The 14,221-nt window shown below is 42.8% G+C and overlaps 2 protein-coding genes across 2 annotated transcripts; both read left to right on the top strand.

The window, feature by feature from the left end:
* Positions 1-7,027: 7,027 nt before the first annotated feature.
* On the top strand, positions 7,028-7,928 carry LOC6505944. The gene has a single exon (XM_001964622.3). The coding sequence runs from the start codon at positions 7,329-7,331 to the stop codon at positions 7,680-7,682; it is 354 nt and encodes a 117-aa protein (XP_001964658.1). The 5' UTR covers positions 7,028-7,328; the 3' UTR covers positions 7,683-7,928.
* Positions 7,929-8,152: 224 nt separating this feature from the next.
* On the top strand, positions 8,153-8,818 carry LOC6505945. The gene has a single exon (XM_001964623.4). The coding sequence runs from the start codon at positions 8,257-8,259 to the stop codon at positions 8,689-8,691; it is 435 nt and encodes a 144-aa protein (XP_001964659.1). The 5' UTR covers positions 8,153-8,256; the 3' UTR covers positions 8,692-8,818.
* Positions 8,819-14,221: the final 5,403 nt, after the last annotated feature.

Raw genomic sequence — 14,221 nt, 5'->3', positions numbered from 1 at the left:
GCATCCAGTTCATAATTCCCGGCATTGGCTGCAGTTGATTTTCCCTTAATTTCGTCTCAAGTTCAGCGTGGCTTTTCCACGCTTTTCCGGCTGCCACTCTCCCTTTCGTTCATTCGCGCCATTAAGTTAATGCCTCTGCCTCGAATGTCCTTGCCACGACATCTTATTCTCCCCTTCCGCCCCGGTTCTTGGTCCGTCTTGCTGAAATTAAAGTGTTTCTCCGAGGCATTTACATACAGCATTTAGCAAACATATGGCTGCGAGTAACTTCATTTATTTCGAGCCAGCCATCCCCCATTGCAAAACATTGGAAACCGGCCCGCGCGCAATATCCATAAAATGCGAAGATAACCATAAGTCCTGTTTAAGTCGCATGTTTTGCGGGGAATGCTGCCGCAGCGGGTGCACTTGCAAAAAAGGGGGGCAGTAAAGTTGAAGATTTCAAAACCATTTCTTTGCTAAGAATAATTTTAAGTTTAGAAAATTAATTAAAATTTTATGAATTCAAAGAGCTCATTCAATGGCTTTAAACATTTATGATGATTTATTGATTTATAATTTATTTACAGTGTACGTATGTGACTAGGGTGTTTGAAAGTCCATCCCGCTCCAGGACTCTCCTTCTCCACCCCTGACTGCGTCGGTTCATCTACATAGCAATAAAATAAAAGGCGCTGGGGCTGCTCCTCCTGCCCGTGGCTGTTGCCAAAGCATTAACCTAATTTTATATACATTTAATTTTATTTTATTTAATTTTAACGCACATACCCACACATAAATAGAATCCAAGTAGATGGAGGACATTTTCCCTGGGGTAGTAGAAGAATTTGTATACGGAAATTGGTTCTCTATTTGCCACTTTGGTGTGGATCAGAGGACAAACTTGATTATCCTGCGACCAGTGTCAAGTGCATTCGCGGACAATCGTGGATTTCTGCACGATTTGCCGGATTTCTGCAGTCCGGGAAGGGCCACAGCTAGTCCCACACCCATTTTCCGATCCCCTCGACAATTTGTGCGACGCCCGTGCGCATATTTCATAACTTTTCGCATAAGCTGCCCCAAGATAAATGTGCACGGAATCTACACACACCCACAAATCGAAAGCTGCATGGCAACAGCGACCAAAAAAAAAACATAACAGTCAAAACAAAAAACAAGCAAAGCCACAAACAAAATACAAAAAAGGAAAATATGAAAAGGGGAAGCCTTGGAAAAGTGTAGCCAATTTAGAAGCGATTTTTGAATAACTCGACTTCGTGCGCCGTTTAGACTTTCTGAACAAGATTTATTCAGCAAATGTGTTAACTTGTACATCATTTGATGGAGTTACAGGCCTTCCAGGCCCACTCCCTGATCCTGCGGTCCGCCAGCATGCAGGCAAAAGTTTTTTGGCCAAGCTTTTTTATTTATGGCAATTGGATTTGTGAGTTATGTTTTTTATACTCATATTTGCCGAGGCCGGGAGGATCCTTCGAAAAGTTTTCTCGGGGCGTTTGCACTCGGAAAATCTAATTTAAATGGAGTCTGCTCCCGGAGGATATCCCAGTTTAACTGCTGCGCATTATGTCTGCTTTGGTCAGTTTTATTGTTTTCTTGGGTCCGGCTTTGTGATGAATTTGCATCTAAATCGAATGCTCGGTTCCATTAAAAGGAGTAAGAGAATTTTTTCAGGGCGTGCGGTCGCATTGCATTAGCATAATCAGCCGAAGCCGGACCCAGAGGATCAGCCATGGCTTAGATCTGTATGCATATCCTTGTCCCTTCAATTTAATTTTAAATATTTTTACGCATTTCTTTGTGTTCCAAATGGTGCAGCTTAAGGAAAGTGTCTCCCCGTTTGTGAATTTCGAATGAAATAAAACAACTGGCCACCACCCAGAAGCGCCAGTAGGTGCAGTGGCTCCTTGGCTTGACCGATTACATGGGTGGCCCCTAGCCGGGCCTTCCAATTTTCCCATTCACCCAGCTGTGTGAGCCTGCAATCTACGAGTAACTTTTACATTTAAATTTTCATTAAGTATTCTGCATACGCATAAATAAACTTGAACGTGCTCGAAAGCACAGTTGAATGCAACGCACACACAGATACAAGCGGTTGCACATGTATGTGTCCTTTTGTATAGGTGGCTGTGTGTATGGGTGAGAGTGTGTATGGTCCAAACTGACACAGCAATCCCTTTGTTGTCCTGGTTCTGTTGAACAAAAAGGACATGGAAGGCGGAGAGGCGGCTTTGGCTCGCTCATGCAGATTTTTGGTGGCCCAAACAAAAACATGAAAAGTTTGCAAAAATAAATTTATATTATGTTCATAAATTCATAGAGCCGTTGGCACAGCCAGAGCCTGCAAAGGACTTTGCTGGCCCATTACATACACATATACATATACACGACACATATACATATACATATAGACTGGCAGGCTATGTCCTGGCCGTTTTTGATATGCAAATTTCAACAGTTGCCTCTTCCGGCTGCGTCAACACCGAAAATAACAGCCAATCAACTGTAGCAGGACATGGCCAGAATGCTCCAGAGAGGGCAGCGAGAGGGGAGCGTGGTGGTGGGGCGCTAGAGGGGCGGACAGGATGTAGGCCTGGTCATGGCGTAACTCGCAGCAATCCTTTCAACATGTTGGCCAGGCTCTCTCTGCTCGTCCCTGCTGGAGGCCATTAAAATCATCACACACCTTGGACAAAGGGTTCCTGGGTCCACCGACAGAGGGAAGGCGGTGGCAGTGCGCGGTGAAGTGGGCGGGGCAGGCGGTAACAGGACTGTGGCGTGTTTGCAACGTCCACACAAGGATAAACTGAAAATGAAGGGAACAGATCGAATTCAAAATGCCTTAATAAGACATTATCATTTTAAAACTTTGAAGGTTCTAATCTAAAAAAATATTTTTTATATTACAAAACTAATTTAAATTAAAGTTAGGCTTAGAAGTTGGATTTTTTGGTTTATAAACCATCCTGAGTAGTAAAATAGGCCCTACTTATTCATGATACTTTTAGGGTTGCTTAGAATACCCATAGTTGATGTATCCTTTGGCCAGAAAGTGTGCTGAATGACAACAGCAAGGATGCCATCGATGGTCCTGTTTCACTCCGCCACCCATCTCCACCCCTCTCTGTAGTGGCGACAATGTTGCTTCAAAAATATTGCCACCGCAGCACATTTCATGTTTGTTGTAGCCTGGGGCTCCTTTCCGCTGCTACTGCTGCTGCTCCTGCGGCTGCTGCTGCTGCTGCTGCTGCGTGCATTTATAAATTATGCTGAACATGTAAAGTGCCATTTTGAATATGAAATTTGATGCTTTTTTAAGCCCACCAGCCTGACCAGCAAACGGTGGAAAAAGGACCAAGAGGAGCTGAGCCCACTGCATGCTGGAGAAGTAGAATGGGATCCTTTGTTGACTCGGGCATATTTTATGAGGAAGCCAGGAAAATGTTTTCTCATATTTTAATTACTTGCAGAATGCAGTGGACATTTTTTTCCATTTCGCCGTATCTAATTTAGCGGCATCTCCATCAGAAGGGGAGTCAACCCATTTGTACTCATTTGGGGGGCAAATTATTACGGTCGGGGGTCAACTGCAGCTAATGGTGAGTCATGGCTGCAATTGCTCCTAAGCCAAATTGCATTTTGGCCTACTCGCTCCAGATTTAAGGCCCCAAAGCGGAGCGAAGGGAGAGCGACAAAAAAAAATAGCGAAAAGGTCAGAAAATCAATCGGCTCGGCCCGGCCCGGCCAAAGCAACTAATTCATTTAAATCTAGCAAAATCTGAGAAAATCCCTGGCAACGACCTTCGGGATTTTAAGAGATTTTACGAATGTCAACCGAACGCTTCAGGCGCCAAAAGCGAAAGCATCTCCGCCGCCGGAGATGGGAGTGGGCAGCCGGATAGCTAGATAGCCGGACACGAATGCGGATAGACACACGGACGGACTTGCCCCCTCCCAGCCATGCCCCAAAAAGTCCGGGCCTGTTAAGCTAAGCAAGCAAATCACCCGGCCCGGCCGTCGCTGGCAACCCGTATGAGCTTTTGGCTAAAATAGTTGGCAACACCACATTAAACAACCATGTCATCCTGGCGGAACGAAAGAGACGGACTCAAGCCAGTGGAGGGGGACGGGGACGGGGACAGTGGCTGCTGCTATGCGTGCGTGAGAAAATGAGGCAACAGCAAAAGTCGCAGAACTTTAGCAATTTGAAGCTAATATGTTGACAATCTAGCCAGGATGGGCGACGGGGCGGGCAGAGGGATGCGGAAAAGGACGAGGAGCCATCCTCCCACCAGTGGCGCCATCTACGGTTATGCGTATTTAAGTCACTGCCAAAGCCGCGAGGAGAGGAGGAGGAGTTGGTGGAGACAAGGAGCCAGTGATGAGATCTTTTCAGTCAGGATTCCTAAAAACTATCCACTAATAATATTTATTTTTGAAGCTAAGTTCCTATTCTATATAGTAATCTATAGTAAGACTATATAGTTAGCAGATTTATACATTCTAAAAAAATATATAAACAATTTGGGTCCAACACTGGCTTGCAATATATTATTGACAAATTTCTGGGTCTGAGTACGAGATGTTGGTGTTTCTTATGAGCATACGGGTGGCACACAGCTCCCACGGGGAGTTCTTAAGGAGGGTCAGAGTAGGAAGCGGTGAGGGGTTCTGTTCTGGCCAACAGAGGAATCGTAAAAAGTGGATTTTACTGCTTAACTCGGGGCACATCAAATGAAACAAATGGAAAACGCACATATCCACGCGGGATCCAGGACTCTGGAGTCACGAGCTGAAATCAAGATGAAAGTCGGGACAGGGAAGCACGAGCTTTCCATATAAAATCTGCTTTTATTTTTCTGCTCTTTTTTGTTGCATAAATAAAATAAAATGCAATATTTTCCGCTGCATTTCAGCCGAATGCGCTGTGGCAGCTGCAGTCGGCACAAATCCCTTGCACAAAAGTCAGCAATCAAAACAGATTAAAATATGATTTGACAGCTTCGAAAACAAATATAAATGCACGGATGCGAATGCCCATATAGATATTCATATCGCATTCGTGTTCGACTGGCGGAATTTTCAATTCACTTGCAAGTTTCATCGCATCGATTCAGTTCAGTTTGGCATATTTCGATATTGTTTCCATATTTAACTAGAGCCCCCGTCAGTGCTTCAGGATATATGCAGGATATCTTTCTCCGGCGTAAGCCGCCGATTGTTCGATTGTTGCGTGTATGGCATTTTTATCAAAGCGCAGCCACGGGAATGCCTATTAAAAATTTAAATCAATTTTCAATATGGATTTCATACATCCGAAGGGCATATCTTTCGCCTGACACTTTTGTTTTATTATTACAATACAATTCCCCCGGCGAATCCATTAAGTTCATATCGTATTTCTGAACTGTCAGAGTGCTATCTTGAAAATGGATGACGATATTCGCGGCTTTGCCCGCTTTATGTTTTATGCTGTTCACCTGCGCGAAAAGCCACTTGATTGCGATTGCCAATTCCGCTGCCCAGCGCCCAGCGCCCAGCGCCCAGCACCCACCAATCGCCAAAACGCCACCCGCCCTCCTTCTGTTGCAATTAACAGTTAATAAGAGCCGCGACTAAGCGGCTAACTGACCCCAAGCAGATTTGCTGCAATTAGCCAGGCCGCAGGCTCTCGTTTGCAGGCTCCCAGTGCCTAAGTGCGTAAATCGCCAAAGCCCGAAATGCTCGGCCATAATTAAATTATCATTAACGATGTGGGCTTAGCAGAGTCACAGAACTACCAGCGTAACAGGAGCGTGGACACTCAGGGTGTAGCTTTTTATATTGGAACTGCTTTCTAAAGTTTTCCATTTCAAAACCGAATATTTAAACTCTTGTTTATTGCTAAATATTTTATTTCTATTGTACATATATTGGATATTTCAGACATAATCTTCTAAAAACCTAGTTTTAATACTAATAACTTTCTACGGTCTTATTTGGTTCCATTGAAAATGGATTTTCATTTGACTTCTTCGGTTAAAATTAGAGTCCCATAACCAAAATTCCATATCGCATTTTAATATTAGTTTGATAGTCAAAATCCAGCTTACTATCGACGCTCTCTCTGAAAAGCTACCCCGCTATCCCTCAAATCACAGATTTGGGCATTTCGCCGCTAACAAATTGGATATGGGAAAATGTGAAAGCCAAAACCAAAATACTGCTAAATGGGTTCCGAATGTAATTATATTTGCACTCGACGCGAACACAACTGTACCTGGTTTCCTCCAGTGAAAATCCATGCAAAACGCCAAGAGGGGCATGAGAAGGAGGGTGTTGGAGTGTGCTTAAATTCTCATTAGACGCATTAGTGGCGCTGACCAGCTGCCTGTGGAAGCCCCAATGCCACGACTCCCCCGCTGCACCTGACCATGCCCGAAATTCAATAATAATAATTGATTGCTTATTACAAACACAGCGGCATTGCAATGCATATGTGTCTCAAATTTATGGGGCGAAGTGGGAGGTATTTGCTAATATTTACGCATTAGTTATTTGCCCATTTCGGCAACGGGGGGTGAGCCATATGAGGGGGGCTGGCTCATCTGCATTCGCAAGTCCCACCCATAAGCCACCCTGTAAATGCCAAATAACCAATGCACCTGGCCCGGCCAAAAGAGACGAAAACCGTCATTAAAATTTAATGTTTTCATTTCGGTTTTGTGCACGCAACAATTTTAATTATTAACTTTATAATTATGCAAAATCACGAATTACATTAGAATCACTTTATTATGCCGATTTGGTTTACGGTCTCTTTGAAATCGTTCGAGTGAATTTCGAATTCGTTTCCTTGCTTTAGCTGATGTGGCATATTCAATCAAGAAGGGATCTAGCTTCCACTTCGGACTTTGAAAGTGTGGCAGAATTGGTAAAGCCCTTTAATAAACAAGTTCAATTAAGAACAATTTAATGAAGAATTGTCGACTATGAAAGAAATAATACCATATTTGGAAATATTTTTTTACTAGCTCTTATGTTTCTTTAGCTGTGGTCTATTTTAGAAGGAATGTGAAAAGAACGATAAGGAAATTAAGAACAACTTCCACTCCGACATCGGCCCGAGAATCGAACTACGCAAACAATAAAAGGTTTGCATATGTTTTTATAATATTAATGGTCTCCTGATATTTCTAATCTTAACATTCTCCCTAAGGAATTACTTTTCAGAGAAACTCCGTATTGCGATAATGAAAACCTATAAAGTCTGGCCGCACGATTTGGATCGGTTTAGTTTGCTAACTGCCGGGTAGTGGCCGATTTCGCAACTATTTTTCCGAAACATGTACACCACGGGACCCTTCAGCTGGGTGGAACAAATGCCCCAGAACTACATGGTGATCGTGTGTTCCGTAATAATATCCTTCGTCTGGTTAGGATCCATCAGCTTCATGGCTAGTCGTGTCCAGAATGCCGTCAACATCCTCCAGCGCCAGTTGGATGAACTTTGGCTCCTCCAGGCAAGGCCCACTGTTTGGCCCCACGCACCCTTCATCCCGAATTCGCAAGGAGACAATCCGCCGGAATATATACCCCCAGTGGACCCCGAGGAACGCGAGATCTTGGAGCGCGAGGACAATGAGAGGGTTCGAAAGGCAAAGGCTTTTTTGGAGGCCAAGTCAAAAGTACAAACCTAAGAAGACATATAAAATAAGTTAATTATTAGTTATACATACCATACAAGTCATTTGTAATAACTAAACATTTTGAGAATTATTGTATCAATTTGGCCTTAAATATTAACTATAAACAATTCGTTTTTTGAGCTTGAAATTAAATAAGAACTATTAAGATTGAGCTAACTTATCATAGTTTATTTCCTAAGTACCATTAAAGCATGTGAAAAAATTATTAAAAGAACTTAAACTGAATATTATTTTTATTTTTTTTTAACTTAGGGCATAGGTTTTTTTATTTAGTTTAATAATTTATAATTTACAACCAATATATGCGCCTTTTTATACACAATTTACTATTTTGTAAGCTTAAAAATTTTCATTTCAAAAAATCGTACAAAACCTACTATTATATTAAAAAATCTAAGGAATTTTAATCAATAATGTTCTAAAAACTTATATACCATTACTTTAGTATACCTTTATATTTAAAACCAAGTAAACCAAGACCTATACATAAACGTTAGTGAATTGTTTCAAAATTCTATGGAGTTTGGAGATACTTTGCAAAGCCTGGGGTGAAAAGTCGTGAAAAATGGTTGTTGATCTCCTGACCGTGGCTTGTCTTCTCAGCCAACTGCTTGGCCTGGTCGTCGAAGGGACTGTGGAGGACTGGGAGCCGGAGCAGGTTGTCAACTGTTCCAATCCCATGACTGTACTAACATCCTGCGGCAGATTCAGTCCCAATGGCTGCTGTGCCAAGGGCTGTGTGCGGAATCACCGGGGCAGGTGTGTCCAGGAGCAGTGCATGGATTCGTGGAGCAGCTGGCTGAAGCGACCGGTGACCATGTCTTGCTACTTCCACTGGTTTCTGCTGATCTTCGCCGGGATCATTACCGCTCTAATGCTGGCTCTGGTGGCGTGCAATGTGGCCTACGAGGTGAAGCGCTTCATGCACCGCAGGAGTATGGACCAGTTCAGACGCTTCAGGGACTTGAGTGGCGTCTCCGTTGGATCCACTCAGTGTTAGGACACGTGTGCGAACCAGGATTTTAGACGGGACGGATGGAGTGGCTGGGGCAGTGGGTGTAGGGAAGTGCCTGAGGGATTTACCATAATCTGCAATACATTAGCGGCAGCTTTGCTCTGGCTTCCAATTCAATTCTTTGGGTATCTCGGGGCAAAGCCATGTAAATAACGATTCGCCACCTCGGAAATCCTATTAGTAGTTAAAACCTGATTAGGAAATACTTGCCTCTGGCCCGGGGTTTTGCTTTCGGGCCCGTCCGTTGAAAGCAAATAATAATAAATGGCTCACATGTGAAATGCTTTCTGGTTGCCCTCAAGGGTGACAACTCCAGTCGAAGGTGGAGCTCGAATTCAGATTCCGGCGATGTCGAGTCGAGTCAAAGGTGCAATAACCCAACCGAACAGGTCACATAAAACTAAATGGCTGCGGGTTCTTGTTGGCAGCTCCCCCTGTTCCCAAAACACTCTTCTCCTTCGCATTCAATAGCTATTGCGGTGGAGATAGCACCATATAAGAGCACAGTTCGGGGCAAAAATGTAGATTCAAAAATTGGGGAAACAAATAGTACTTGAATCTTAATAACAAAAATGGCTTATCTTTTTTTTGATAAAATAATTTTAATAATAGTTTACCCCTTACCCTATATCTGAAACTTATTCTTATGACTGGCACTGTACACTTTATATGTGGATATATATAAAAATACATATATATTTTTTTTTAGTATAGCAAAAAGTCAGTCAGGCATGCAGCCGAAGCTAAACGCGCTGCCAACCGCGCAGAAAATGAAATGGAAAATATTGCTGGAGCTAGAAAAGGGAAAATAAAAGAAAATAAACGACCAAAAAAAAGGAAAAGCTTGCGAAAAGGTTGTACCATCCCCCCATCCTGCCGGCGACCCCCTACCAAACATATGTGCGTGTGTGCTTGTGTGTGTGTGTGTGTTTTGGGTCCTGGGTAGCAGATTTAGAGGTTACTTATGTGTGATTTAGTACAGCATGCGCGAATATGGCGGCGATAATTCTTTAAAAATTGGAAATTGTTTTCCAATCGATTTCGCATTTAGCCAAAAAGCACTCAATGGCAAAAGGTTGGAGGAAAAGAGAAAGCCATGGCAAACTAGAAGGGGCGGAGAACGGCACGGACGAGTGTCTTTTATAAACTTGTGTAGTAGTTGCTGGCTCACACAGACAGATACGCAGACACCCACACGAACGTGTATTTATATTTTATAAAAATGTATGAAAAATACAATATTTCGTTATTTTTCACCTGGCTGCAGCTTTGAAAAGGATTTGGCAGCTGAAATCATGGATTTAGATTTGGCTTTCCGTGTAGTTTGTTTATTTCCCTGGCTTGTCAAGTGAAAAGCGTTTTTGTGAATTTCTGGGAGGGCAGAAAAGGGCGAAATGAAAGAGTATTCTGGCTAAAAATAAAAGCCAATTAGATTTGATCACTTGTGGATTCCGACAATCGAAGGGGTTTCTTGGTAAATTGATTTTTCAAGTGGTTCTGTGGATGGAAAATATTATTGGATGACTAATATTGCTATCAAAATTATTTTCTGTGTAGTTCTGAATCAGGACTGACTCTTTAACCACATCAACCGCCCATTCCCATTCATCCAAGTTTATATAAAAGCGATTCTCATTTCTTTATGTTCGTAAGCAGCCAAAACATTTGCTCTCATTGTGTGAATCCTGTACAAAGGACTAGAATGGGCACAAAAGGTTAGATACACACCAACACTCACAAACACACATTGCAGGGGGCGTGTATCGACATCTTCTTTTTTTTTTTTTTTGTTCCTTCCCTTCAGGGTGGACCCAAAAAGCACATCCTGGGAGGGCAAGGTGGGATGGGAGATTCGTGACATATTTTATTTGCACAATGACAATACGAGTTACTCGACAGATGAGAGGGCGAGGGGGATTTAATGGGGGTGAGGAGCACCCGCAACCCGCCATTACACAAACACACCCTCATCCTTTTCCTCCTCCTTTTTCCAGGACCTTTTCTTTTCAGCTTGGGGTGGGGAAGGCAGGGGCGAAGTACACGCAGCAGAGCACAAAGTAGTAAAATAAGTGCATAGGATAATGCGAATTGAAATGACAAAACCCGGAATAATCATTGGCTCCACACTCTTAAAAGAAACAACCCGCGAAGGCAAAAGATCTGGTGGAGGGCTCTCCCAAATGGGGTTTCCAGATAAAGGGAAAATCTTACACGTTTTGCCGCTGGCTTTTTCTTCAATGTCTATAGTTCTTAAGCATTTACGCGTTCCATAGGAATTTAGTGTCAAAGATAAAACAGGATAATATATGTATTAGATAGAAAGTGAAAATATAAATGCAATCCCAAGAAAGTATATTCAATAGGCTGTTGTCTAGACTGATTACTAACATACTAACATCATAACATTTTAACAATAATATAAGATAACTAAAGAGAATCTATTTCACATATCTATTTAGTCTGAAAGTTTTCTTAACAGAATAGTATAAAAAAGGTTTAAAACTTACCTCAAATACTAAATATTTATGTCTTTAATACAGCTCATTGCTTTTCTATATTTTATATTTATAGCCCATAAATTATTACCCTTTTGTTAACCTCAGAAAGTTATTGTTTAGATGTATAGGCACCCAGCCATTAGACAGCCCATCAAAGGACCCCCTGCCCCCTTGCTTGTCGTCCTTGTTGGGCTTATTTATGCCTTTCAAGTAAATTAAAATTTACTCATTTTGTTGCCAAGTCCAAGGATTGCCACTGCCTGGCATGAAATCGCGCGCATGACAATATTGTCAATTTTATTTGCCGCCATTTTTATTGCAATCGCGCTGCGCTGTCCCCTTCTGGTTGAATCTATCCTATAATTTTCAGCTCCTTGGGCACCGTCTCTATTCCTTCTATTCCCGGGCCTTGGCTCGTAAAATATTTTTATGTATTTTTTATTTACCCGGAGCTGCCATGCATGACCCCAATATAAAGGGGAGGTCGAGGGGCCTGGGTTCAGGTTCGGGTGGCGGATCGGGGGCCAATGCAATTGGTAGAACTCCTCCAAGACCCGCTCCCGCTCCCCTTCCGCTGATCCCCTTCCGTTTCCTGCTGGCCTGCTTTTAATGTGCGCCATTTTATTTGCCACAAAACCAACACACGGCACCATTAAAAAGCCATAAGCGTTGAGCCTTCAGCTTCTTCTCCCCTGGACTTGCGCTTAGACGTTATTAGAATTCCTCCTGACCAATTCCAAGCCCCCATCAGCTGGCCATAAACTGTGCTGCAGCAGGCCAACATTTTGATTACAATTTTTATGATTTTTAGGTCAAAATTTGGCATCATAAAATGGCCAACAAGTAAATTTGAAATAAATAAAGGCCAGTCAAATATGAGATGTGTTTTATGGGCGGCCTTTTGGCCCAAGCTTTTGTTTCTGTTTTTGTTTGTGTTTGTGTTGGGCCATAAATGGGCGAGAAGTAGCTGGGACAGCCAGTGGTATTATCTCTGTTTCTGTTCATTGGGAAATCCAAAGTAAAGGTGGCAATTATTCAGAGTTTCCGAGTTAATATTTCATTCTCTTAAAGCTGCTGCAGTAAAATCAGTTCATCATGAATTGAATATTCAACCTGAAGCTCATTAAGCTGCAAACCCTTTGGCTAAGCAGGTGTCATAGATCTCCAGTGGAGCAAAAAAAAAAAGAACACTTGACATATGACTAAGTGAAAGTCAGCCTGAAGCTGGGCGGTGGGTGGTGGGCGGAGAATCCGTACCCAAAGTGTGCCTGGCAGATAAGAGCGTCGAAGATTTATTGCCAACGCAATGAGTTAAGAAAGACAAGTACCTAAGGGAAAAATACAGCATCCAAGACTACAGATGATGATGACGATGATTACGATGACGGGTTTGTATGTAACAAAAGCAAAGAAGCGGACCCACAATAATAATGATGGAGCTGCCGCATACTGACAAAGTAAATGATGGGGAATCAGCCAAGGCGGTGGGGGGAAGTAGAAACAAGTTGCTCGACTGGTTCTTTGATTATATATATGTATGTATCAACAGTGGTAAGGGTCTGCTGGAGTGGTTAGAAGAGGGCTACGGGGAAGTTAACCAAGTAATGGCTGACAGCATGCGTCGTGTCTTAAGACAGTTTCAAGATGGCGCTTCCTTTCTGCGCGAGCAATCCCAGAAGTTACTAAGAAAGCGTCTCCAAGAGCCGTAAGAATTCTACACTTGAGAAATTTTTCACATTTTTTTTAAATACACATATTTTGATATTAGATTCACTTCAAGATTTCCTATTTTTATGCCAATCCAGATGAATGTGTGAGGTTCCTTCTAATGAAAGTGCATCTTCAGTTTGGTAAAATCTGAAGTCTTTTAAATATTCTAAAACTCAAATGAAACTTATTGAGTTTTACTGCAAATATTGTATTATATTTCGTGACTCACGAAGCTATCTCAAACTGACACTCCCCTTTCGCTCCTCCACGGATACACATCTATATAGGAAGTTGATTTTAATTGCGGCTCATCCATTATGCGGCCTGTGCTGGCTGGTTGACGGCCTGAGCTTGATTAACAATAATTAGGCTCGGCATTAATTACGCCGAAAAGTTAATTACGCGAGTGTGCAGATACGGTTGCCGAATGCAGATACAGATACAAGCTCTCGATTCCATCAGTGTGCACTGTCGAAAATACGGGTGGAGTTCATCCCAGAATGGGGTTATGGTTAAGGCAATAATAGAGTTCCTAAAACAGCTGGAGCCAACTTATTAACCCTTTGACTGCCGAGCAGATCGGCGGGGGCGGCAATAAAATCAATCTTATTAAAACATTAACAGCGGGCAAAGGCGAATAAAATAAATCAAATGGTCGCCGGGTCACAGTTAACCGCCCCACCCCCCACCATCCCCCTAATGGATGCTTAACACAGCGGGAAATCCCAGTTCCCCCGCCCGCCTCTGCAGCCCGACAGCCACTTTATTAGCCGCCTTCAATCAAGGCGGGCAGCATATGAAATTCAAATTTGATGCCCGAACGGAGCTGAAAACCAACCCCTCGTACCTCAAACTTTTCGCCACCGAGGATGTCCTTTTATTATTATTTTTATTGTGCGGTGATTTTCCGGGGGGGGGGGGTTGTCACTTGGCGGTCTGCGGGGTGCATATAAATGCGACATAATTTCCCTGTAATGAATAAATTGATGGATGGATATTTTTGCACCAGGTCCACCTTGGAATTAAACACTTGCCCGCCACCACCCATTGGGGGGGTAGAAAAGTTTCAATGGAAAGTTCTCCTTGTTCTCCTTACATTAAGTTCTGTGTTCTGTCTCTTCCTCCCCCAAAAAAAACACAAACGATTGGCATATCACCCCCCACCCACCGGTCCGCCCCCCTGGAGGCTGTAAATTACAATTTGATTTTTTAATTTTTCCAATTTCCCCACTGGGAAAAAAGCCATTCGTTATCCCAGCGGTTGACCGCAATTTGCCCTCGTAATTCATTCATTGACGTCAGTTTTG

This window comes from Drosophila ananassae, chromosome 2L (assembly GCF_017639315.1).
Source record: "Drosophila ananassae strain 14024-0371.13 chromosome 2L, ASM1763931v2, whole genome shotgun sequence".
NCBI classification, from domain to species: Eukaryota; Metazoa; Arthropoda; class Insecta; order Diptera; family Drosophilidae; genus Drosophila; species Drosophila ananassae.
This window is presented reverse-complemented; position numbering and strand designations above follow the sequence as displayed.